The sequence below is a fragment of the Ranitomeya variabilis genome, chromosome 3 (assembly GCF_051348905.1).
Source record: "Ranitomeya variabilis isolate aRanVar5 chromosome 3, aRanVar5.hap1, whole genome shotgun sequence".
NCBI lineage: Eukaryota > Metazoa > Chordata > Amphibia > Anura > Dendrobatidae > Ranitomeya > Ranitomeya variabilis.
The window spans coordinates 718,510,710-718,538,356 of record NC_135234.1 but is presented as its reverse complement, the minus strand read 5'-3'; the positions used below and the strand labels follow the sequence as shown (position 1 = coordinate 718,538,356).

The window sequence follows — 27,647 nt, the reverse complement described above, 5'->3', positions numbered from 1 at the left end:
ACAAGGTCTGCACGTGGTTGTATCAAACACACGGACATTGTAGTGGTCCTAGGGGAAGAGACATACTCTCTTGACAGGCTGCAAGAGGCTAGAAGCTACTGAGGAAAGGGCAGTGAAGCCGGTCAGTGCAGAAGCAAAGGTTATATGTAAAATTTTGCACAAGATGCAACCACAGGACACCTTCACAGGTCTTGTGCATTTCATAGCTCCTTGTCCATTCTGCAGAGATATGTGTTGAATCACAGAGATGTCACCTCACAACTATTCCGGGAGACCTATGGGAATGTTATGTGCACCAGTCAGAGGTACGTCACCAGACCGTCTGTTATGGGTGGTTCTGTAAGAGAAAGATTATTACCATGACTCTCTCCTAGTGGGAAAACAGAGTAGCCCCTATGCCAGTTAATGCTTTATGAGCTAGAGACCCTTTATTCCCTTTTGAGACAAGAGACTGGTAATCTACCCAACCAGAAACATCAAGCTGTGGGAAGAAGGTGGAGGCTCTGCCTGTCGACTGGCACACAGGAGCTGCTGTAATCCTTTTTAAAAAAATAAGTGTTAAGCCCCCGTCACACTAAGCGAGGTCGCTAGCGAGATCGCTGCTGAGTCACAAGTTTTGTGACGCAACAGCGACCTCAGTAGCGATCTCGCCATGTTTGACACGTAGCAGCGACCAGGCCCCTGCTGTGAGATCGCTGGTCGTGTCGGAATGGCCTGGACCTTTTTTTGATCGTTGAGGTCCCGCTGGGTAGCACACATCGCTGTGTTTGACACCTTACCAACGACCTCGTTGACGACTCAGACGACACAGGACGTCCCTCATCGAGGTCTGAATCATAATAGCTGCCATGTGACAGGGTCACAACGACCAACGACATCGTTGTACATGTCGCCGCATCGCTGCTGCGTCGTTGGGAAGATCTCACTGTTTGACATCTCACCAGCGACCACATAGCGACGCAGCAACGATCCCTGACAGGTCGTATCGTTGTCGGGATCGCTTTAGCGTCGCTAAGTGTGACGGGGCCTTTAAGTAGCTCTGTGTCTGCCCATTGTATTCCTGGGGCTGGATCTCGAGTGGTGCTGCCCAATGCAGTGTTTTTCCAACTACCAGACGTCACTGCAACTTGGCCCTTTCCGGATGCCGTAGACGCTTACGAAGGTCCCGAACCCACAGATATCGGGGACCGGGGTGGGAAATGCCAACCGCAGACTGAGGACGAAGCTGTAATAGCGCAGACGAGGAGGAAGGGGCGAAGTTCTGGAAGGCGCGCAAGTGTAGCCATGTGAATGTGATTGGTCAGCAAAGCAGCATAGCTATGATGGTGCACGGGGCCAAGAAAAAATCGCAAGAAAAAGCACCATGCAACGTCGATTGATCAAAGAACGACGTTGGGACGTGGCCTGCCAGAAAAGACGTCGGGGAAGGCGGGGTCTAAATTTTGAAGGGAATTGCCCAGAGCACCTGGTGCTCTTCTAGCACTTGGGTTCTGTATATGGAGCCTGCAAACTAAAAACGAAAGTTTGCGCTGTGTGGCTAAGCAGTACTGTACAGCCACATATGGGATATTTCCACGTTCAGCAGAAATTGTGAGATACATTTTGGTGCAATTTTTGCCCTTGTGAAAATGTAATTATTTTTTCTTCGTTGCCCAGTGGTATAAATTTCTGCGACACACCCATGGTGTCAATGTGATCAGTGCACCCTTAGATGATTTATTTTGAGAGGTGTAATTTGTAAAGTGGGGTCAGTTATAGGGGATTCTGTTTTTAAATTATGGCGCTCCTACTCGCATGAGTTTTGCAATGTGCCTCAAAAGTAGTTTCCAATTGGGTATTGTCACACTCGGGAGAAATTGCACAACAAGCTGAGAGGTCTACTTTTTCCTATTAGCCCTTATAAAAAAAATTTAAATTTGGGGCTAAAACATCATCTCGGCTGTAAAAATGTAATTATGCTTTCTTCACTGCAAAATTGTATAAATTTCTGTGAGGCACATGTGGTGTCAACATTTTTACTGCTTATAAAATTTAAATAAAAAGTTGAAATCAATTATAGTGTTTCTTCTCTACTGAGCATTGCCCTGTGCCTGGGTATCTGTGCACTCAGGAGAAATTGTACAAGAAATTGTATGGTGCAGTTTCTCCTGTTACTTTTTTGAAAATTTAAAAATCGGGACTATAAACATTTTTGTGGGGAAAATGTTATTTCTTTATTTCCACAACTCAACGTTATAAACTTCTTTGAAACACCTGGGAGTTCAAGGTGATCCCCCACTCGCGGATGCATTCCTTGAGGAGTGTCGTTTCTAAAATGGTGTCACTTGTGGGGGGTTCCATAGTTTAGGCACATCAGGGGCTCTCCAAACCGAGCATCGGGTTTGCTAAGGATTCTAGGCAATTTTGCGTTCAAAAGGTCAAGGCCAAGCCCTGCCATGCGCCCAAACAGTAGTTTTCCCTCACATACGGTGTATACGTACTCAACAATTCTTAGATTCCATTTTCTCCTGTTGTGATAATAGAAAAATTGGGTCTTAAAGAATTTTTTTGTTGAAAATAAGATTTTTTTTTTTATTTTCACGACTCAGCGGTATATTTTTCTATGAAGCACCTGGGGATTCAAGGTGCTCACCACACAGCGACATGGCGTTCGCTGATGAGTCCATCCAATTTTTCTTTAAAAAAGTCAGACTCTGCTCATTCTCTTACTAACCCTGCCATGCGTCCAAACAGTAGTTTTCGCCCACATATGGGTGTCGGCGTGCTGAGGAGAAATTGCACACCATTTTGGTCCATTCAAATTTTGGATTTTAAACGTTTTGTGAAAAAAATAAAATGTTCATTTTTTCCTTCTACATTGATTCATTTCTTGTGAAGCGCCGGAAGGGTTAATAAACTTCTTGAATGTGGTATTTTGTACCTTCAAGGGTAAAAATGTTGGAATGGTGTACATTTGGGGAATTTTCTGTCTCATACGCCCCTCGAAATGTGATATGGTCCCTAAAAAGAAAAGTTTTTAAATTTTGTTGGAATAATAAGAAATCACTGGTCAACTTTTAACCCTTCTATCTCCCCCATATCAAAAAATGTGTTTAAAAAATTGTGCTGATGTAAAATGGATATATGGGAAATACATCCTTTGCACTACTAGTAATGTGGAAGCCCTTTATATTTCCATTGAGAGATGACCAATCTGAGTGGGGATTTGTTTTTGAGGATTGAATTGAAGCTTTGATTGGGAAAATTTTACATAGTTTTGGATCACATTCTGTGCTCTATGCTGAGGGCTTACTTTGGGGTTTCCATGTAAATCTTCTAATTATGTGAGTCAGATGTTCAGATGAAACCACCGAGGATTCACTATAATGAGGCAGTAGAGTTGCACTGGACGCCGATCTTTGTATTCTATTTTCAGAGGTCCACAAAACTGTAGTTTACGGCACCATTATGCACACTTAAGACGACGTGACATCGCCGGATCATAGGCCAGACAGCCTCCACAGTTCCTCCATCTGCGTCATAGGGAATTTTTAGCCAGGGGTTCCCTCTGAATCACTTATTTTAGAGAGTTGCACAGAAATCCTACTGAAAGCGCTCAGTATATGAACAACGAAAAGCAGCAGTATAGATTGCCAATAAAGCAAATTTTATTAAATACAATTAAAATCATATAGTAGGTTACTGAACTCAAGGTGACTGCTAGTTAAGCAGGGATAGCCAACACAGTAATACGTCAGGAGGCGAAACGTGCATTGGGGGGACGCCACACATCACATCTCCATCCATGTAAGTGCTGCCGTTTCACGATACATTAGTAGCCATATGATTTGCTAGGGAGCATTATATCCCATTGACTATTTACTTACTATTGGATTTTCCTATACCTTACTGTGCATGCACTCTTATCACTTTGTATTATTTTACTGTGTTGGCTATCCCTGCTTGGCTAGCAGTCATCTTGAGTTCCGTAACCTACTATATGATTTTAGTTGTGTTTACTAAAAAATTTTATTGGCAATCTATACTACTGCTTTTTTTGTTCTTCATATATTTATTTGCCTCTTTACCATTGATTAATGAGTGTAATTCCGTAGTTATTGTAAGCGCTCAGCGCAGAATAAATATGACCCGAGCCTTACTGTGATCTGGGAAGCAGAATGAACAAATCAACAGCAGGTGAAGAATTGGTTTTATTGTTTTCACCGTTCCTCTTGCAGTTTAAGTGATTAGATATCTTTTGTTTTCGGGTTGGTGCTGTTCCAGCAATAGCAGAATTAGAATAGAATAGCAATGGGCAAATCAACAATTAAGAAATTGGACAACGTCTACAAATAAAGAAATATTTCACTTGTGATGAAGACACAGCTTGTACATAGTCTGGTCTTTTCTGTAACATACGGATGCAAAACCTGGACGATAAATAAGCCACACAGAAGAAGAATCAACACTGTCGAAATCTGGTGCTGCAGAAGGATGTTATTAATACGATGGATGGGTAGAAGAGCAAACAAATATTGGAACCAATCATGCGAGACATGTCTCTGGAAGCAAGGATCATCAAGCTACGACTTGCCTACTTTGAACACATGATATGGGAAATACATCATGGTTGGAAGAATAGAAGGAACAAGACTAAGAAGAACACCAAAAACCCGATGGCTTGATGCTAAGAAGATAACGGCAGAGAAGGCCCAGGTGGACCTATCTAGGCATGCACAATCTTAGGGCAAGAGAGTTCGAGACAATGCCGAAGGCCATTAAATAAATAATAAAATTATTCTGAGAGCTATAGCTTTCTAAATTTTCTGCTGACTGAGCCGAGTGGGAGTTTATTTTTTGTCAGACAAGATTTTTTCAGGTATACAATTTTTATTTACATTCAACTTTTTTATTGCGTTTTATTCCACTTTTTTGGCAGTATGTGGAAAAAGCATAGTTTTTTGCCACGTTTTTAATTATTTAATTTTTTTTTACAATTGTTCACTGAAGATGTTAAATAGTGTGGCAGTTACCAGGTTGTTCCGGACACGGCAATACCAAATGTGTACTTTTTTTTTTTTGTTTTTTTTTTTTACATAAATATACATATATATTTATTGGTATAATAGTTTTATTTTTTATTTTTTTTTGTTTTTTTGTTCTATATTTTGTGATTTTATTGTATTTATTTATTTTTCATATTTTTCAATATTTTTAAGTTTTCGTTTTCCTTAGTCCCTCTACTTTTTATACTCCAATCACCGGTATAATGCATTGCAATGCATTATACTTGTCAGTGTTATTCTGACAGAATGCCTTTCAGACCATTCTCCTGGCATGGTCAAATAGGCCACTGTAGCTGGCAGAACCGGAGTTCATTATTTGACCTCCTGCTGAAATGGCAACCTTCGGACCCATGAGAGCATGTCCCAATTGGGTGTGAGAAGGAGCCCTCTAATCCTCTCCTAGCCTTCTAAATGCTACAATAGCTTTTGATCCCGTCATATAGAGGGTTAAGCAGCCGAGTGGGGCTGTGCCGGCTCCTCCACTGGCTAGAGACAAGCTGAACACTCAACGGCGATCTTACCAGTACATTAATTTGCGGGAAGTACTACCCGTAAGATATGACGTGCTGGTGCGTCATATGTCTGGAAGGGGTTAAAAGTCTCATTTCATGAATGTCTAAAACATTTGGATGAGCAATTTGTCAAAGGACAAAAACAAGAGATTTATAAAATGGCACAAATTGTATAGTAAATAAGGTGTGAATTCTAAAGCCACTAATCAAGGGCACATTACCCCAGAAAAGTGGCGAAATAGCAATGATGAATTTGGGTGAATGTCTTTGAAAAAGTTTGTGCAGATGAATGTTTTATGGTCAGACTGATGTTTGTTTTTTTTTGTTTTTCTTCCTTCATATGATGATGATAAACTATTTGTTGACGTATGCTTTAATGTGACATTTGCTTTTACTTTTTAGATATCGAGCTTGGTGTGCTTATGGTTGAAATTCAGAATTCATTTAAATGCTTGGGTTTAATGGCACCCTACACTTGGAGGAAGAGAGAAGGCTGCCTTATTAAGGGATCAGACACCATGTCATACAGAGGAAAAGTCCTTGACATACTTGGTGGAGATATGATTACGGTACGTGGAAATTCTTTACCCCTTCCCGACATGTACATCACACACCCGGTGTATGGAGCAATCTCAACTGATGCTAGATGTAATCTACAGCCAACATATGCATGTAACAGCAGAGATTTAAGCTACTATTAACCCCTCAAATGCCTCTGTTTAGCGCTGACAACAGCATTAAGGCGCTGGAGGCTCATCGTTTTGGGCATCAATTGACCCCCACGCTTGCAATCACGGGGTGCTGATGGCTTGCCCTATGGCTGCCATGTTGGTTCTCATGTTAAAGGGGTTGTCGACTACTAAGAAAAACCCCTTATTTTCCACGCTAGTCTCCGCAACAAATTTCCACAATAGAATGTATTGGATGCGGTAAATCCGCATTGTTTAATGAACTCAAGTGGATTTAACTGCGTAATTGGATGCAGCAAAAATACGCTGCTTCCAGAGCGCTGCTATTTCCTGATCCTGTGCACGCACCCTTACAGTTTTGGTCTGGTGCCTATCAACTCTTTGGGCAGCATCAACTTCAGCCTTCCAGACACTTTACATAGAGGTGACTGTTTTCCTTCATGACAAACCTCCCTATTAACCCCTCCCTTTGATGTAGGCTCCAGCACTGAGCTCAGATCTTTTCCGGCACATGACAGCTGTTTTGAACAGCTGACATGTGCCTCTAACACTGCGGGGGAATCTGGATCCACCCGCGGCTGTTAACTAGTTAAAGGGAAGCTGTCACCCCGTTTTTTGAAGATGAGCTAAAAATAGCGTTAAATAGGGGCAGAGCTGGGCGTTAAATTAGTGTCTTTGTGTGCCTTTATTACCTACCTATGCTGCCGAAATACCTTTGTAAAGTCGCCGTTTTCTGCTGTCACTCACGCTGGTCTGGTCCTATGTGCGTGGTGACAGCACTGTTTCTCCCCCAGAGTCCTGCTCATCATTACGTTGGTGGCGTAGTGGTGTGCGCATGTCCAAAGAGAATATCCACTGTCCAGGAGATGAAAAACAGCGCAATCTGCGCTATTCAGCCGTTTACCGGTGGGCGCGGCCATCTTTCCTGTGGCCGCGCGTGCGCAGATGGAGAGCTCTGCTGCCCGGGGCTTCAGGAAAATGGCCGCCGCGATCTCCATCTGCGCACGTGCGGAATCCCGCGGCCATTTTCCTAAAGCCCCAGGCAGCAGAGCGCTCCATCTGCGCACGCGCGGCCACAGGAAAGATGGCCGCGCCCACCGGTAAACGGCTGAATAGCGCAGATCGCACTGTTTTTCATCTCCTGGGCAGTGGATATTCTCTTTGGACATGCGCACACCACTACGCCACCAATGTAATGATGAGCAGGATTCTGGGGGAGAAACAGCGCTGTCACCACGCCCATAGGACCAGACCAGCGTGAGTGACAGCAGAAAACGGCGACTTTACAAACGTATTTCGGCAGCATAGGTAGGTAATAAAGGCACACAAAGACACTAATGTAATGCCCAGCTCTGCCCCTATTTAACGCTATTTTTAGCTCATCTTCAAAAAACGGGGTGACAGGTTCCCTTTAAATGCCGCTGTGAAACTCTGACACTGGCATTTAACATGGGCTTTCGGCAAGCGCAACGGAAATCCCGCCCATTGGCACCCATGTCACATGACCTCTATGGTTGTCACTGCCAGATTGCTATGAGCGCCGCCCGGTGGTCGACGCTCATAGCAAGTCAGCAATTCTGCTACATGCAGACAATCTGAACATCGCCTGTATGTAGCAGAGCCGATCAGATTATGGCAGCTTCTAGTCTCCCATGGAGACTAATAAAGCATGCCAAAAGTAAAAAAAAATAAAAATAAATAAATAAAAGTTCAAATCGCCCCCTTTCGTCCCATTCAAAATAAAAGAATAGAAAAAATCAAACATACACATATTTGGAATCGCCGCATTCAGAAACACCCGATCTATCAATATAAAAAAAGAATTAACCCAGTCGCTAAATGGTGTAACAAGAAAAAAGTTAAAACACCAGAATTACGTTTTTTTTGGTCGCCGCAACATTGCACTAAAATGCTGTAACAGGCGATGACAAGATCGTATCGGCACCAAAATGGTATATTTAAAAACATCAGCTCGGCACACAAAAATAAAAAAGCCCTCGCCCAACCGGAGATAAAAAAAAAAAAAAAAAAAATGGAAACGCTATGGGTATCGGAAAATGGCACAACTATTTATTTATTTTTTCTTTACAAATTTTGGATTTTTTTTCATCACATAGATTAAAAAGAACCTAGACATGTTTGGTCTCTATGAAATTTGTAATGTCCTGGAGAATCATAATTGCAGGGCAGTTTTGGCATTTAGTGAACCTAGTAAAAAAGCCCAACAAAAAACAATTTTGATATTGCATTTTTTTTTGCAATTTCACTGCTCTTGGAATTTTTTTTTTTCTTTTCCAGTACACAATATGTTAAAACCAATGTTGTCGTTCAAAAGTACAACTCGTCCCGCAAAAAGCAAGCATTCACATGGCCATATTGACCAGAAAATAAAAAAAAGTTATGGCTCTGGGAAAAAGGTGAACCAAAAATGAAAATGCAGAGGAAGTTGGGGGGTTATGGAATACAGCACAGGAGCTGAAGAAGGTGATAGTTTTAGTATGTTATATGCCCACAAGTCCTCAGTTGAGGAAGGGGCCATGTCTTTAAGGCCTTTACTGGCAGCCGAGCACTGGAGACTTCGATGCTGTGATGGAGCAATGTCCCTCACAAAAATCATGGTTTACGTGAAAGATACAGACTTTTTCATGCACCACTGCTGGAAGAAAATGTCTTCTAGGAACTGACCGTAGGTTTGGGAATTTTGCTCCATCTTCAACCCAAAAAGGTCCAACTATCTTGGCATTTTCAGCAGTGCTGCCTCCCTCTGTAAGACATTTTAACACTTTCTGACTTTTCAGAGTCTGTTAAATCTCTCTTAGTCCATCCTGCCTGAGGAGAACAAGCTGCCTAAGAACTCTGTGCACATCACCTGATCTGCTTCATCCAATCAGCATTCACGTTTATACAAATTAAAGTTTGAAAATCTGCATAAAAATTATGATCTGGTAAAAATACTCACTTGCCTAACAATTGAGCACACACTGTATTAAAGCCAAAAAGTCATCAAATACATTACCATTTCCATCCAGATTAGCCATATTGTTGAAGAGTTGTGTGATTTCATGCATTTCAATGTGTAATGGGTCGTGGTCCCAGCTCCCTCACCAGCTCCACTCCTTTACTTGATAGAGCCAGGCAGCCATGTGTTTATCATCATGGAGGGGTCAGAAGATGTAGTAAAGGGGCCACAGCGCTCCTGTTGCTCTAATGTCTCTTCAGTCTTCTGATCTGCGTGGGTGGGGAGTGGGAGGTCACATTGATATCCACATCATAAATATAGGCCAGCGCTGTACAATCCAGGATGACCCTGTCTGCAAGTTAAATGTTTTCTGTTTAACCCAAGTGCTATTGTTTAGGCTCCTGTTTTCTCTCTAATTTTGATGTCATTGTGTTACTCAACTCACAGGTGCAATATGAAGATTTTGGAATTACAGAAAAAATCCCAAAATGTCACCTATACCCATTTGTGCATGCGCCACATATTCCAAGCTTTTGCATACCTTGCCAACTAAATGATATCCTACCTGTGAGTAATTTTTTAATTTTTCCATCTTTGTCTATGTAACTCATCGTTACCTAGATGCCTCCTATGTACCCTTTACAGACTTGTGTAGTTTCTTCTTTGTATTAGCTTATGTTCACACTGTGTTGAAGAAAATCTGTCACCAGGTTTTTGTGCACCCTGTGAGAGTACCAGAACGTAGGAACAGACCATGATGCCAGCGCTGTGTCTCTAGGCTTTACTGTAGGCTTTATGTGCTGCAGCTCTGCTTATCCTCTGTGATGGACTTCTGTTATTTTTCACTTTTAATTCAGGAGCTCACTCTGTTCCCGCACTACAATATTGATTGGCAGCTGTTTTCTATCCACAGTGGAGACATAAAGTTGCTCATTACTGGAGCGATTGGGGACAGAAGTCCTCGCTGAGAACGTGAGCACAGCTGCAGCAGATAAGTGATTTATCAAAACTACAGCAAGTAGTTGAGTAAGTGATACATCCCTGGATTAAGGGTCTCTGCCCCTACGTCATGCTGCCCTTAGAAGTGATTCATAAACCCAGTGACAGATTCCCTCTGTTTAACCCCTTTACGACGTTAGACGTATCAATACGTCCAGGTCATCTGGTACTTACCCACCTTGGACGTATGAATCTGTCTTGGCGATATTGCATGTACAGAGGCTGTGCACACACGATCGTCGTCAGCTGTTTCTGACGCCCATCTGTTTAGCCTTCTAAATAGTGCGATCGATATAGATCGCAGTATGTAGCAGGCAAACAGAGGGAGGTTACCCCTTCTACTCTCCGATTGGCGCCCCCCCCCCCCCAATGAAGTCATTGCGAAGGGCCGATTATTGCCATGGTGACCTGATGTCATTGTAAGGGGCAAAGCCAGGGCCGTAGTCGTGACTGAGTACAACTACTTAAGCGTGCCCTGGCCTCACGTCACATATAAACAATGTCCCTTTTCTTGCATACATTCTGCTGCACCGTCAGGATCAGATCGGGGCTGCTGAAGTTCTGCTGCTGGTGTTGTTGAGCACAAAGAGGCAGAGTCCTATTCAAACTGTAAATTAACAGCTTTACTTGGTTTCAGTTGCAGCACATCCACCTCAGTTATAGCATCTACACAGAGTATGGCATCATTCACATCTGTTAGTTTCCCTGTGTCTTCCCTTATTCCTTCCAGGGCTTCCCCGGATTGTACCGAACCGTTCGGTACTGCAGCGTCCTCCCTGTCCAACATGAATACTCTTAGGAGTTCCCTCGTCTGTTTCGTCAGACAGAAGGGCTTCAGCCCATGTAGATAGCTGCCACATTTTCGGAGCGACCTGCGACTTTATCCTGCTGCACTTCTTTTGCTGTAACTCTCTGACCCACTTGCACTGAACAACTGGATCTTTTTCGTAAGACACTGCGTATCTGCTGCTCTGTCCCGGGCTCTTAAGCCCCTCGGGACGCCGGGGGCTCCCTGGCCCCTCTGAGCTATCTCGGTTCCCAATCTTCACTGAACTAAAGTAGGAAATGTTCCTGGCTTGCCCGCAGCAGACTCCTCTTATTAGAAAACTATGTACACTATTCTAAGGTACTCCTCTAGTGGGCAAACTTAAGTACTGTACTTTCCCTGTAACATTATATACATGAATATATATATTGTATACTTATAAATGGCCCACCCAAAAAAGTTTGCCTCATCACTGAACGTAATGTTCTGTGTAAACTGAGGGTCCTGTTCAAATTTTTTTGTCCATTCTGCAAATTTAGCGTGCCGATCTGGCATCAGTCGAACATCCATTCAGCGGATATTAGCTACTCACAAATGGCTCCCTTACAAAATCCAGCTGCTGCAGCATCTCAACGAGGATGACCCAGATCTGCGCTCTGAATTTGCAGAATGGGCAAAACATAAATTTGAACAGGACCCTCCTTTTGCACAGAACATTATGTTCAGTGATGAGGCAAACTTTTTTGGGTGGGCCATTTATGTGGATACACCTAAATCAAATGGGAATGGTGACAGTTTTCTTGTGTAGGGTGTCTTGCATTGAAATCTGCTGCAATAACCCGGGTACTGCATTCACCACACATCAACACAATTTCTATCTGCTCCTCACGTGTTAACCTCTGCAACATGTCAATGGCTGTAAACAAAAAGAAAATTGTAACTCATGAAAGAATAAAGTTACGTTAAATCCAAGCACACCATTGTTCTTGTGAAATTCTCAATAAGTTTGATGTGTCACATGACCCTCTTCCCATTGGACAAAATAAAATTTTATCCAAAATAGCCGACTTCAAAATGGCCGCCATGGTCACCACCCATCTTGAAAAGCTTTCCCCTCCCATATACTAATGTGGCACAATCAGGAAGTTGATATCACAAACGCTTCCCATTATATTTAGGTGTATCCATATACATGTCCCACCCTGTATATACACAGCAGAACTTGAAATGGCATAGTAAATACAATAATATACAAACAGTTAACCGGGACGTGTTTAAAGGGGTGGGGACATACACCAGTTTCTGCCACCTCTTACATCGTCATGACAACATCCAGGTCACTAGACCTAGCAAACTTGCTTACACCACGCTCAGAGCATGTTGGTAGCAAATTTGGAAGTACAGTGCTGACAGTTTAAGCATAGCAAAGCTCCAGCTTTGCTATGCTTTACAAGCAAACAGACTGCAAAAAGTGAAATAAAAAATATTTAAAAAAAAAATCACAAAATAAAAATATATTGTACCCATAAATAAATATTTTTATGAAAAAAAACTAAGCAAAAGTACACATTTGGTATCTCCGCGTCCGGACCAACCCAACCTATAAAACTGTCCCACTAAAAAACCCTTTTAGTAAATATAGAATTTTTTATTTTTTTTTAAAAAGGCAACATATGATGCTTTATCATACTGCCAAACAAAAAGTGAAATAAAATGTGATCAAATAGATTAATGTAAATAAAAATGGCATCGCTGAAAACGTCATCTTGTCCTTCAAAAAACAGGCTGCCATACATCTCCATCAGCAGAAAAATTAAGAAATTATAGCTCTCAGAATGATGATAATAATAATTTTTTCTATAAAATAGTTTTTGTCTAAAAGCGCCAAAACGTAAGAAAACTATATAAATGTGGCATCACTCTAATAGTGTTGACTAGGAGAATAAAGCTGCCTTATCAATTTTAGCACACGCGGAATAGCATAAAAAAAAATTTCTGAATTGCTGGTGTTTCTTCATTCTGCCTCTCAGAAATCGTAATAGAAAGCGATCAAAAAATATAATGTCTGAAAATGGTACTAATAGAAACATCAACTCGTCCCACAAAAGCCAAACCCTCACATGACTGTGACGGCCCAGATATGGAAACATTTTAGCTCTCAAAATACAGCAATGCAAAAACTAGTTTTTGCATACAAAAAGCATCTTTTAGTGTCTGACAGCAGCCAAATATAAAAAAAATACAATATACAACTGGTATCACTGTAATCGTACCAACCCGAAGAATAAAGTTGTCTAATCACTTACACAGCACGGCATAAAAAATAAATAAATCAAATTTTTTACCTGCTATTGATTAGTTCATTCTGCCTCCCAAAGATCACAGTAAGGCTCGACTCACATTTAGTCTGCGCTTTCCGCTGAGCGCTTACAGCAGGGTTTCCGTGTAAATCTCTGAAATACATGATTCTCATGGGAACCCCTGGAGGAAGATTCCCAATAATGAGGCAGATGGGGGCACTGTGGACATGATATGGCAGTGTTAGTCTTTATAGGTATGCATAAAAACACTGTCCACCACAGTTTTGTTCACTTCTGGGGAAAAAAGGACATCCCTGAACAGAAGTAACTCTGCTGCCTCATTATAGTGAATAGATCCTTCGGGAGTTTCACCTGACTCATGTCACTCGGAGATTTAAATGGAAACCCCAAAGTAAGTGCTCAGCGTAGAGCACAAGATAAATGTGATCCCAAACATTTTGTAAAATGTTCCCAATAAAAGGTTCAACACAATCCACTCAGGTCCATCATCTGTCAATGGATATATAGGGGGCTTCCATGTTACTAGTAGCACAAAGGCTCTGGAAAAGCAAAATGTCTCCCCCAAAAGAAATGCTGCAAATTCTGCGCTCCCAAATCCAAATGCCCCCCTCACTTCTGATCTCCACAGTGTGCCTAAACCACATCTAGCATCCACATGTTTTGGCATTTCTGTAGCGTTGAAAGCCTACTTTAATTTACAGGTGCTGTCTCCAGAAGCAAGTCTTGGGCATAACATACTGGTCACTTCAACATACTGGTCACTACACTGGTAGTTTGCAATTTTCACTCCGCAACATCCACTGCTGCTTGTTTCTGGAAAACACCCATGGAGTCAAAATCATCAATACACCTGTAGATAAATTCCCAATGGGCTATGGTTTCCAAAATGGGGTCACTTGAGGGGGAATTATGCTCTTCTAGCACTTAAGGGCTCTGTATATGGAGTTCGCAAACTATTCTAGCAAAATCTGCGTTCCAGGAAGCAAATAGTGCTCCGTCCCTCCCGAGTCTCGTCGTATGGCTAAGCAGTACTGTACAGCCACATATGGGGAATTTCTACATTAAGCAGAAATTGTGGGGCATATTTTCGTGCCATTTTTACTCATTTCCCACTGTGAAAATGTAAAATCTGCTGCAAAAACAAAATTTTGGTGGTAAAAATGTAATTATTTTTTTCTTCACTTCCCAATGGTATAAAATTCTGTAACTCACCTGTGGTGTCGGTATGATCATTGCACCCCTAGATGAATTTGAGAGGTGTAGTTTGTAAAATGGTGTCTTTTATGGGGGGTTCTGCTGTTCCGGGCAGCACGGTGGCGCAGTGGTTAGCACAGCAGCCTTGTAGCACTGGAGTCCTGGGTTCTATCTAATCCCACCTTGGACAACATCTGCAAAGAGTTTGTATGTTCTCTCCGTGTTTGCGTGGGTTTCCTCTGGGTACTCCGGTTTCCTCCCACATTCCAAAGACATACTGATAGGGAATTTAGATTGTGAGCCCCATCGGGGACAGCGATGATAATGTGTGCAAACTGTAAAGCGCTGCGGAATATGATAGCGCTTTATAAAAATAAAGATTATTATTATTCTGGCCCCTCAGGGGCACTGTCAATGTGACATGGCACTTGTGAGCTTTTACTGTGCCTCGTAAGTAGTTTACGACCACATATTGAGTATCTGCATCCACAGGAGGAATTGCCCAACACATTTTAGGTTCCATTTTCTTTTCTTTTTTTTTTTTAATCAATTCGTGTTTATTGAAGATTTCCAAAACAATGCAGTACAGTCAAACAGTAATAACAGTAACAGAGGTCAACTAAAAATGACCAGAAATAAGTGAGGAGAAAAACAAAACCAATCAGAAAGGAAGAAGTAGGAAGTAGGGGAGAGAAGCGGAGGGGGGAGGGGTAGGTACGGTAGGGGGAATAGGGGGGGAGGAAAGGAGTGTAGGCATTCACAAGACATTATCTAGCAGTTCAGTTATAGACAAGGGGTCCTGGCAAACTATGGCAGAATAAGAATATTACAAACACAAAAACAGATATGTAAATTATGCTTACTTATTCCCACTCAAGTAAACAGTCAAACAAGGTGGTGCGGGTCAATAGAGGAATGACCGCTATGTAACCAAGGGTGCCAAATATTTTGCCTTTTGGTTTTGGCAGTCATGGAGTGAGCCAAAGCGAGTTCATATTGGCAGTGGACATTAAGTTTATTAATCAATTCACTAATATTGGGAGAATTAGTGTCTTTCCATCTTGAGGCGACTAATAACCTGGCAGCTATTAGAATATGTGATAGTGTACCTCGAAGTATGTGTGGAATATCCTCCAGGCCGATGTGAAGAATGGCCTGCCTAGGTGACAGTCAGCTGGATCCCCAAGACCTGTGCAATTAAAAGGTCCATATCTCTCCACCAGGGTTGAAGAATTGGGCACGACCACCAGGTGTGTTCCAGAGTTCCCCTGTGACCGCACCCCCTCCAGCATTTATCCGACCTGGCAGGGTCATAGTGAGCCACCTGAACCGGATATTGATACCATCTAAGGTGTACTTTTTTCAATTGTTCGAGATGATTGACGCAGGCAGATACCCGTAATACCTCACCCAGTCCCTCCTCCCAATCCATCGGGTCAGATAGGAAGTCCAGATCCTGTTCCCACTTGATCATATATGGCAGTTTAACATCTTCTGCTGGGTTGTTTAAGGCTTTATATAATATTGAAATTCCCTTCGGGCCAGAGTCAGGCAACAAGAAATAACCATTAACGCTGTTATTTAAATGGGAGTTGAAGAAAGGCGAGTCTGGGGAATTATGAAGTAGATGACGTATCTGCAAATATTGATAGAAATATCTCCGGACATTCGGGAAGTTGGAGGCCAAGCGGTCAAAGGGGATAAGGCCAGTGGTATCAAATATCTGCCGTAATGTTACGATTCCAGCATCAACCCAAGGCTGGAGATTAATAAATGGGATGTGTGTCTCAAGGGCTTTTAGGGATAGGGAGTCATGAGATAATTTAATCAAGGAAGGGACCAGTGTCCTCCAATAGTGGAGCGCGATTTTCATGGTTGGTAAGGCAGGGGAATAATCAGTGATTGCAATAGATTCAGCCTCAAGAATCGTGCGGGTAGATCTAGTTTTGGCATAGTAGTTTTCTATTTGGAGCCATCTATGGTCTTTGTCCGCCTGCCACCAGTCTCTAAGTCCAGTTAGTATGGCCGCTCTATGGTACAGCATGGGGTTCGGCATTCCCAGCCCTCCCCGTTTGTACGGATAGTACATCAAGGTCCTAGAGATTCTAGATTTTTTGTGTGACCAAATATAATTGTATGTCATAGTTTGTAATTTCAAAATCAAACGTTTGGGGATTTTTAATGGGATACACCTAAGGAGATAAAGTATTTTAGGCAGGATCATCATTTTGAAAACATTAATCCTGGCAATCCAGGTTGTCATAACTATGTGAAAATGGTCAAGTTGTGCCCTAACCTGTGTAATCAATTTAGAGAAATTCTTCTCGACAATCTGTTCAGAGCCCGTCAATATAACTCCCAAGTATGGGATACCCTCTGTCATCCATTTAAATGGAAACTCAGCCTCCATTTTCGACTTGGCCGCGCATGGAACCACCACCGGAAACAACAAGGACTTTCGTGGGATTCAACCTGTAGTATGACACATTACTGAATTCCCCGAGTTCCAAGGTAATAGCTGTCAAGGATGTCTCCAAGTTGACACAGGATAGAATAACATCATCAGCATACAAGCCAATTCTGTGCTCCATCTGTCCAACCCTGATGCCGGTGATATTAGTAGAGGTTCTTATGCGTTCAGCAAGCGGTTCCATGCACAGTGCGAAAATAATAGGAGAAAGTGGGCAACCCTGACGAGTGCCATTCGTGATCTGAAACTGACCTGATAAAAAACCGGACGTCAAGACCCTGGCACAAGGAGTCGAGTACATTGCACAGATTGCTGAGAATATTGGGCCCGACAGTCCAAACCTTTCCAGTACTGCCCGAAGATACCCCCAGTGCACCCTGTCAAAAGCCTTCTCAGCATCAAGCGACAGGAATGCACTGGGTAGGCCAGACAGCTCGGCTATTTTAATCAGATTCAGCATGCGCCGCACCCCATCTTTCGTCTCACGTCCGGCCACAAAACCCACTTGGTCCGGTGAAATTATAGTTGGGATAATAAGCTTTAGTCTGGACGCTATAATTTTAGTGAATATTTTGACATCCGAATTGAGCAGAGCAATGGGTCTAAAGTCACCAGGGTGTGTGAGGGGTTTCCCAGGCTTGGGTATGGTAGATATGGTAGCTTCCAAACCAGGAGCTGCCACAGTACCCGAGTCTCTCCATACCGAGAATAATCTCTGCAAATATGGAGTCAGCAACAGGTAAAAGGATTTATAATAGTCATTCGTCAGCCCGCCTGGGGCCTTATGAGATTTAGTTTGTTTAATAGTCGAGTTAATTTCTACATCTGTGAAGGGAGAATTAAGGTAGTTTAGCTGCTCAGATGTAATACAGGGTAATTTTATAGAGTCTAGATATTTATAAATAGATTGGTGATCCGGTTGGGGAGTAGAAGGGTCATCTTTTAAGTTATACAATCCGGTATAATATTCTGCAAAAGCTTGGACTATGTCCTGAGGGTTCCTGAGGGCCTTCCCATTTTTATCTAAGATATGGTCCACTCTTGATTTAACTTCCCTCTTACGTACTCTGCGCGCCAGGAGTGCACCTGCCCTATCACCCACGGCATATAGATTAGTCTTGAATTTCTTCATGTTATGTGCATATCTGGCCAGGAGATTTTCTCTCAATTTAAACCTAATCTGATAGATCTCCTCGGAGATAGAAGGCGTGGGAGCAGACTTGTTGATATTGTCTAAATATTGCAGGTGGGAAAGTAATACCTCTCTGCCACTCCCTCTTCCTTTTCAGGTAGGAAGCTTGTTGGAGAAGCACACCTCTAATCACTACTTTATGTGCCAACCATAAGGACTCATCAGAAACCTCTCCATTATCATTTATCTGAAAGTAATGTTCCAACTCCGAAGAGACTCTATCTAACACCTCCCCAATCAGCAGCAATGCGTCATTTAATCGCCACCTAAAGGCTGCGTTAGCTTGGTGTGCTAAAGTAAGAGTTAGAGTGATGGGAGCGTGATCAGACCACGTTATTAAGCCTATAGTTGCGGATCTACATCTGGACAAGGTTGCACTATCTGTTAGAAAATAATCAATACCGGAGTATGTGGAATGCCTGGAAGAGTAAAAGGTATAATCCCTCTCAGATGCATGTGAATATCTCCAATAATCATGCAGGTGGAATTCGCCTGTGAGGAGAGTCTAGTCCCCTCTAGGTCGTCTGCTACCAGGAGAGCAATCAAGGTCCACATGCATGGGGAGATTAAAGTTACCACATATTATATTGCTGCCCTTCACATTCACAGAGACTTCATGAAGGGTTGTTCTCAGGAATTTGTTGTCCCTTATTGGGAGCATAAAGATTTGTCAACGTGTGTAACTCACCATTCAATAGGCACGTGATAGTTAAGCACCTACCTGTGGGGTCATTATTTTGCGCTATCCATTTAAAAGCGATTGTATTTTTCACTATGTTGCACACACCAGCCTTTTTGGTTGGGCCATTAGCAAATAGAATGTGTGGGAAGAGGGGATGACGGAGCCTAAAATTATCCTCGGCCAACAAATGGGTCTCCTGCAAGCAGATAATATCTGCCCTCGACCGCTTCACCTCCCTCCACATCATAGATCTCTTCTCAGGGGAGTTTAAACCCCTGACATTCAAAGAAAGAATTTGTAAACTCATGGTACCATTATACTAAAATCTATACTGCTGGTATTACCCAGTGACCCCACTGGTGGTGTACCGAAACTTATATACAAATAACTGCCAGTTCCATAATAACAATCAAAAATCAGTATAGACAGAGAATGCCCGGGGATTTGGAGAGAAAAAACCTGGAGGAAAGAAAGGGGAAGGGCAAGTATGTAGTCGCATCAGAAGGAGACTCTAAATGTATGCCAGACAGAGTAAAAAGAACCAAAAAATAACAAGTAAAAACAAAAGAAAAAAAAAACCAAAACATAGGTCAATATACGAGGAATCCTCGTAGGAACGTCCGGAACAGTCCTGACAGTCCGCAGAACAGAATCTGCGTGGAGGGGTGGAAGTGAGAGGTTCACAATCCAAAGGTCCACTGAGGGGTGCAGTAGGAGAGCTCAGCAATCCAGACACCGTCCGTGTGGCACTGTCAATCCGTAGACCAGTCTGAGGCTATTTTCCTTCCTGTATCCGCAGGTCTGGGAGCAAAGGGTACTTTCCAGGCCGTAAGCCTCTCCTCTGCCTGATTAGGCGAGGAGCAGCGGACCGTGCTTCCTTCATAAGTGATAATCAAACACACAGGATTAAACCCCCATCGGTAACGTATGTTGATGTCCCTCAATGCTTTACAGACATGGACGTATTCTCTCCTTTTGGCCAGGGTAGCAGCTGACAAATCCGGGAAGACTTGGAGATCCCGGAATTCAGGGGGTAGGTCAGGGGGGCTCCTTATCCGCCGCAGGAATGTCTCTTGGTAGGTCAGGGGGGCTCCTTATCCGCCGCAGGAATGTCTCTTTAGTAGTGTACAAATGAATCCGTGCAAGGATGTTTCTAGGAAGAGATGGATCTAGATGCTTGGGCTTGGGTGTTCTATGTACCCTGTCCGCCAGTAGATCTCTCGAGGAAAGTGAGGGCAGGACCGCCTGCATAAAATTCTGGAGGAAAGCAGCTAAATCTTTATCTGCAACATTCTCAGGGATTCCTCTCACTCGAATATTGTTCCTCCTGGATCTGTCCTCCAAGTCGTGCAATTTATCAAACGCCCCTGCTAACTTGCCTTTTATAGCTTGGTTTTCATCCACCAGAGCGTTAATTACAGAGACATATTCGGACATTTTGTTTTCCAAATGATCCGTGCGGGCCCCTAAGGAGTTAATGTCTCCTCTTATCTCCTTCAACATGTGCTGCATATCCTCTTTTAGTGAGGAGCGTATAGATGTGAGGAATTCTTTCATATCCCCCTTGGTCATAGGTGCAGAGCTGCTATATTGTGCTCCCGCTGAGGTCTCACCTCTTTCAGAATCCCGGGAGCCGTGAGAGGAGTGTGATGATCTGGAGGGAGAAGCCGCCGCCATTTTCCCTGCGGCATGTGCGGTTTGAGACCGCGGAAAGAAGTCTGGCAGGCGAGGAGGAGAGGCCTTCTTATTAGATCTGCCTCGGGTCATCATGTGCCCAGTTGTGCTGCGGTGCTAGCGGTAAGCGCCTCAGCGGTCAGGAGAGTCAGTGAAAGCCGGTATGAGCCGCGTTATTTCTGGTGGTGCCGAAGCACGTCACCTCATTTTAGGTCCAGCATGACAAGGTTAGGTGTGGGACCAGCCCAGGACAGTGTACTTGAGGGTACAAATCAGTGATGATGTTGTAGAAGCCGAGGGAAAAACATACAGGAAGCACACTGTCTCTGATATATGTCTTATTGTTCTCCTGAGTGCTGCTGCTGGAAAAGGGGTGGGATTCCAAAGAAGTATCTTATGGAGGAGAGTGACAGTGGTAGATGATCAGCTTCTGTTGACTAGAAGGGATATTGTCAGCCCCCCTTATCTCTCACACTGGAGTCGTGTTTGCTTAGCAAAGGAGGATCTGTCCTGGCCCCCCCACTGTGAGAACTGGGCTATTGCAAGTGTGTGCAGGCTGCAATCACCTCTCTGCTCAGGGGGAATCTCCTAATAGATCTGGCTGTGAGCAAAGAAGGATTAACCCCTTTACCCCCAAGGGTGGTTTGCACGTTAATGACCAGGCCAATTTTTACAATTCTGACCACTGTCCCTTTATGAGGTTATAACTCTGGAACGCTTCAACGGATCCTGGTAATTCTGACACTGTTTTCTCGTGACATATTGTACTTCATGATAGTGGTAAAATTTCTTTGATATTACCTGCGCTTATTTGTGAAAAAAACGGAAATGTGGCGAAAATTTTGAAAATTTCGCAATTTTCCAACTTTGAATTTTTATGCAATTAAATCACAGTGATATGTTACACAAAATACTTAATAAGTAACATTTCCCACATGTCTACTTTACATCAGCATAATTTTGGAACCAAAATTTTTTTTTTGGTAGGGAGTTATAAGGGTTAAAAGTTGACCAGCAATTTCTCATTTTTACAACACCATTTTTTATTAGGGACCACATCTCATTTGAAGTCATTTTGAGGGGTCTATATGATAGAAAATACCTAAGTGTGACACCATTTTAAAAACTGCACCCCTCAAGGTACTCAAAACCACATTCAAGAAGTTTATTAACCCTTCAGGTGTTTCACAGGAATTTTTGGAATGTTTAAATAAAAATGAACATTTAACTTTTTTTCACACAAAATTTACTTCAGCTCCAATTTTTTTTATTTTACCAAGGGTAACGGGAGAAAATGGACCCCAAACAATGTTGTACAATTTGTCCTGAGTGCGCAGATACCCCATATGTGGGGGTAAACCACTGTTTGGGCGCATGACAGAGCTCGGAAGCAAAGGAGCGCCATTTGACTTTTCAATGCAAAATTGACTGGAATTGAGATGGGACGCCATGTTGCGTTTGGAGAGCCCCTGATGTGCCTAAGCATTGAAACTCCCCACAAGTGACACCATTTTGGAAAGTAGACCCCCTAAGGAACTTATCTAGATGTGTGGTGAGCACTTTGACCCACCAAGTGCTTCACAGAAGTTTATAATGCAGAGCCGTAAAAATAAAACAAAACTTTTTTACCACAAAAATTATTTTTTAGCCCCCAGTTTTGTATTTTCCCGAGGGTAACAGGAGAAATTGGACCCCAAAAGTTGTTGTCCAATTTGTCCTGAGTACGCTGATACCCCATATGTGGGGGGGAACCACCGTTTGGGCGCATGGGAGGGCTCAGAAGGGATGGAGCGCCATTTGGAATGCAGACTTAGATGGAATGGTCTGCAGGCGTCACATTGCGTTTGTAGAGCCCCTAATAGACCTAAACCGTAAAAAAAACCCACAAGTGACACCATTTTGGAAAGTAGACCCCCTAAGGAACTCATCTAGATGTGCTGTGAGAGCTTTGAACCCCCAAGTGTTTCACTACAGTTTATAACGCAGAGACGTGCAAATCAAAAATTTTTTTTTCCACAAAAATTATTTTTTAGCCCCCAGTTTTGTATTTTTCCAAGGGTAACAGGAGAAATTGGACCCTAAATATTGTTGTCCAATTTGTTCTGAGTACGCTAATACCTGATATGTGGGGGGGAACCACCGTTTGAGCGCATGGCAGAGCTCGGAAGGGAAGGAGCATCATTTGGAATGCAGACGTAGATGGATTGGTCTGCAGGCGTCACATTGCGTTTGCAGAGCCCCTAATGTACCTAAACAGTAGAAACCCCCACAAGTGACCTAATATTGGTAACTAGACCCCCCCAAGGAACTTATCTAGTTGTGTTGTGAGAACTTTGAACCCCCAAGTGTTTCACTACAGTTTATAACGCAGAGCCGTGAAAATAATAAAAATAAACTTTCCCCAAAAAATTATTTTTTAGCCCCCAGTTTTGTATTTTCCCAAGGGTAACAGGCAAAATTGGACCTCAAAAGTTGTTGTCCAATTTGTCTTGAGTACGCTGATACCCCATATGTGGGGGGGGACCACCGTTTGGGCGCATGGGAGGGCTCGGAAGGGAAGGAGCGCCATTTGGAATGCAGACTTAGATGGATTGGTCTGCAGGCGTCAACATTGCGTTTGCAGAGCCCCTAATGTACCTAAACAGTAGAAACCCCCCACAAGTGACACCATTTTTGAAAGTAGACCCCCTAAGGAACTCATCTAGATGTGTTGTGAGAGCTTTGAACCCCCAAGTGTTTCACTACAGTTTATAACGCAGAGCCATGCAAATAAAAAATATTTTTTTTTCCACAAAAATTATTTTTTAGCCCCCAGTTTTGTATTTTCCCAAGGGTAACAGGAGAAATTGGACCCCAAAAGTTGTTCTCCAATGTGTTCCGAGTACGCTGATACCCCATATGTTGGGGTAAACCCTTGTTTGGGCGCACGGGAGAGCTCGGAAGTGAAGGAGCACTGTTTTACTTTTTCAACGCAGAATTGGCTGAAATTGAGATCGGACGCCATGTCGCGTTTGGAGAGCCCCTGATGTGCCTAAACAGTGGAAACCCCCCAGTTAAAACTGAAACCCTAATCCAAACACACCCCTAACCCTAATCCCAACCGTAACCCTAACCACACCCCTAACCCTGACACACCCCTAACTCTAATCCCAACCGTAAATATAATCCAAACCCTAACTTTAGCCTCAACCCTAAACCTAACTTGAGCCCCAACCCTAACTGTAGCCTTAACCCTAGCCCCAACGCTAGCCCTAACCCTAGCCCTAACGGGAAAATGGAAATAAATACATTTTTTAAATTTTTTTATTTTTCGCTAACTAAGGGGGTGATGAAGGGGGGTTTGATTTACTTTTATAGTGGGTTTTTTAGCGGATTTTTATGATTGGCAGCCGTCACACACTGAAAGACGCTTTTTGTTGCTAAAAGTATTTTTTGCGTTACCACATTTTGAGAGCTATAATTTTTCCATATTTGAGTCCACAGAGTCATGTGAGGTCTTGTTTTTTGCGGGACGAGTTGACGTTTTTATTGGTAACATGTTCGGGCACGGGAGATTTTTTTGATCGCTTTTTATTCCGATTTTTGTGAGGCAGAATGACCAAAAAACAGCTATTCATGAATTTCTTTTGGGGGAGGTGTTTATACCGTTCCGCGTTTGGTAAAATTGATAAAGCAGTTTTATTCTTCGGGTCAGTACGGTTACAGCGATATCTCATTTATATCATTTTTTTTTATGTTTTGGCGCTTTTATACGATATAAACTATTTTCTAGAAAAAAATAATTATTTAGGCATCGCTTTATTCTGAGGACTATAACTTTTTAATTTTTTCGCTGATTATGCTGTATGGCGGCTCGTTTTTTGCGGGACAAGATGACGTTTTCAGTGGTACCATGGATATTTATATCCCTCTTTTTGATCGCGTGTTATTCCACTTTTTGTTTGGCAGTATGAGAATAAAGCGTTGTTTTTTGCCTCGTTTTTTTTGTTTTTGTTTTTTACGGTGTTCACTGAAGGGGTTAACTAGTGATATAGTTTTATAGGTGGGGTCAATACGGACGCGGCGATACTAAATATGTGTACTTTTATTGTTTGATTTTTTTTATTTAGATAAAGAAATGTATTTATGGGAATAATATTTTCTTTTTTTCTTTATTTAGGAATTTTTTTATTTATTTATTTATTTTTTTTTACACATATGTAAAAAATTTTTTTTACTTTGTCCCCGGGGGGACATCACAGATCGCCGATTTGACAGCTTGCACAGCACTCTGTCAAATCGGCGATCTTATTACCAGCAGTGCAGGCTGCAGCTTTCATCTGCAGCCTGCTCTGCACCCGGAAGTGATCCCTGCAGGACCCGGATGCAGCCCCGCGGCCATTTTGGATCCGGGGCCTGCAGGGATGGGAGGTGAGAGACCCTCGCAGCAACGCGATCACATCGCGTTGCTCCGGGGGTCTCAGGGAAGCCCGCAGGGAGCCCCCTCCCTGCGCGATGCTTCCCTGTACCGCCGGCACACCGCGATCATGTTTGATCGCGTTGTGCCGGGGGTTAATGTGCCGGGGGCGGTCCGTGACCGCTCCTGGCACATAGTGCCGGATGTCAGCTGCGATAGTCAGCTGACACCCGGACGCGATCGGCCGCGCTCCCCCCGTGAGCGCGGCCGATCGGCTATGACGTACTATCCCGTCGAGGGTCAGATAGGCCCAGGTCACCTCGACGGGATAGTACGTCTAAGGTCACAGAGGGGTTAAGGAATCCTCTGGAAGATGATAAAAGTGCTGGTGTTTCTGCTGTTAGATGTTTGGGCAGCGAGAGGTGCAGAGAGCAAATTACAGGCCCTCCCCCACAGAGGAAGCACAGGCCTGTTACACTCACCAGGCCTCAAGGCTCAAGCTGCAGAGATCCCTTCACAGTCTGTAAAAGCTATTTTCTTGTGGTCCACCAAGTGCAGCACACTCTCATGGAGGCTTAGATGGTAAGACAAGATGATTTACAGCAGCAGTGTGGCCGATGGATGTTGATTTCCAGGCTGGGGATCAGGAGCTCCTGGAAGAAGCTTCCTCTCTTGATGGTGCCTAAGCCACACCCCTCAGGTTCCATTTTCTCATGTTACCCTTGTGAAAATAAAAAATTTGGGGCTAAAATTTGTGAGAAAAATTGGATTTTCACAGTTCTTCATTATAAACTTCTGTGAAGCTCCTGTTAAGGCACATCAGAGGCTCTCCAAACACGACATGACACCTGCAGACAATTTCGTCAAAACCATAGTTCCAACACATCATTCCTTCCTTTCTGAGCCCGGCTGTGCACCCAAAACAGTAGTTTTTCACAACATATGGTGTATCTGCGTACTCTTGAGAAATTGTACAACAAACTTAGGGGTCTGTTTTCTCCTGTTACTTTAAAATTTTTGTGAGAAAAATGGGATTTTTTTTTTATACGTCTCAATGTTCTAAACTTGTGTGAAGCACCTGTGGGTTCAAAGGTGCTCACTACACATCTAGATAGGTTCCCTGAGGGGTCTAGTTTCCAACATGTTGTCACTTGTGGGGGTTTTCCACTGTTTAGGCACATCAGGGGCTCTCCAAACGTGAAACTGCATCTGCTAATTATTCGACGAACCCTGGCTGTCACCGCTGCAAGCGTCTGCCTCCGTTCCTAAGAATGCAGAGAGTGAAGGACCTTCGATGACGTCGCGGTCACGCGAGCAATCACAAGACAGCGACGTCATCACAGGTCTTACACTCACTGCATTCTTAGGAACGGAGGCAGACGCTTGCAGCGGTGACAGCCAGGGTTCGTCGGAGGGGTGAGTATATCCATATTTTTTATTCTTTATTTTTTACATGAATATGGATCCCAGGGCCTGAAGGAGAGTCTCCTCTCCTCCAGACCCTGGGAACCACACGCCGTATAAGATGACTGGGCGTATAAGATGACTGGGCGTATAAGATGACTGGGCGTATAAGATGACTGGGCGTATAAGATGACTGGGCGTATAAGATGACTGGGCGTATAAGATGACTGGGCGTATAAGATGACTGGGCGTATAAGATGACTGGGCGTATAAGATGACTGGGCGTATAAGATGACTGGGCGTATAAGATGACTGGGCGTATAAGATGACTGGGCGTATAAGATGACTGGGCGTATAAGATGACTGGGCGTATAAGATGACTGGGCGTATAAGATGACTGGGCGTATAAGATGACTGGGCGTATAAGATGACTGGGCGTATAAGATGACTGGGCGTATAAGATGACTGGGCGTATAAGATGACTGGGCGTATAAGATGACTGGGCGTATAAGATGACTGGGCGTATAAGATGACTGGGCGTATAAGATGACTGGGCGTATAAGATGACTGGGCGTATAAGATGACTGGGCGTATAAGATGACCGGGCGTATAAGATGACCGGGCGTATAAGATGACCGGGCGTATAAGATGACCGGGCGTATAAGATGACCGGGCGTATAAGATGACCGGGCGTATAAGATGACCGGGCGTATAAGATGACCGGGCGTATAAGATGACTGGGCGTATAAGATGACCCCCGTCTTATACGGCGGGTATATCCCAAATTCCATATTTTATATGGAAAAGTTTGGGGTCGTCTTATACGCTCAGTTGTCTTATACACCAGAAAATACAGTAAGTTTGATAATTCATAAATTGTCAACATTTTCACCAAATTTCCGTTTTTGTTTTCCCAAATATACGCAAGTCATATCGATGAAATTTTACCACTATCATGAAGTACGATATGTCACAAAAAAAACATTCTTAGAATCAGTGGGATCCGTTGAAGCGTTCCAGAGTTATTACCACATAAAGTGACACTGATCAGAATTGTAAAATTTGGACTGGTTATGAAAGTGCAAACAGCCTTGGGGAGTAAAGGGGTTAACACGCTTGCCAGGAAAAGCTCTACACACCTGTAAAAGGAAGGTTGTCACAGGTGCCACACCGTAACATTAGTCTTTCATAGATTTATTTAAAGACATATAGAAAATGAAAACAACATGCTTGATAGGGCACCACTGCAGAACTAGATTCTATCTGAAGCCATGTGCACATGTTGAGTATTTGCTGAGATTTTACATCAGTATTTGTAAGCCAAAACCAGTCAAAGGAAAAATA

The 27,647-nt window shown here is 43.1% G+C and overlaps 1 protein-coding gene across 2 annotated transcripts in view; it reads left to right on the top strand.

The window, feature by feature from the left end:
• The window catches only part of RNF17 (ring finger protein 17), a 362,040-nt gene that overhangs the window by 238,755 nt on the left and 95,638 nt on the right, over positions 1–27,647 (top strand). For both annotated transcript variants that reach the window (XM_077298329.1, XM_077298328.1), the window contains exons 26-27: positions 5,960–6,126; positions 9,653–9,772. In XM_077298329.1, the coding sequence (XP_077154444.1) occupies positions 5,960–6,126; positions 9,653–9,772 (287 nt within the window). The remainder of the gene's footprint in view (positions 1–5,959; positions 6,127–9,652; positions 9,773–27,647) is intronic.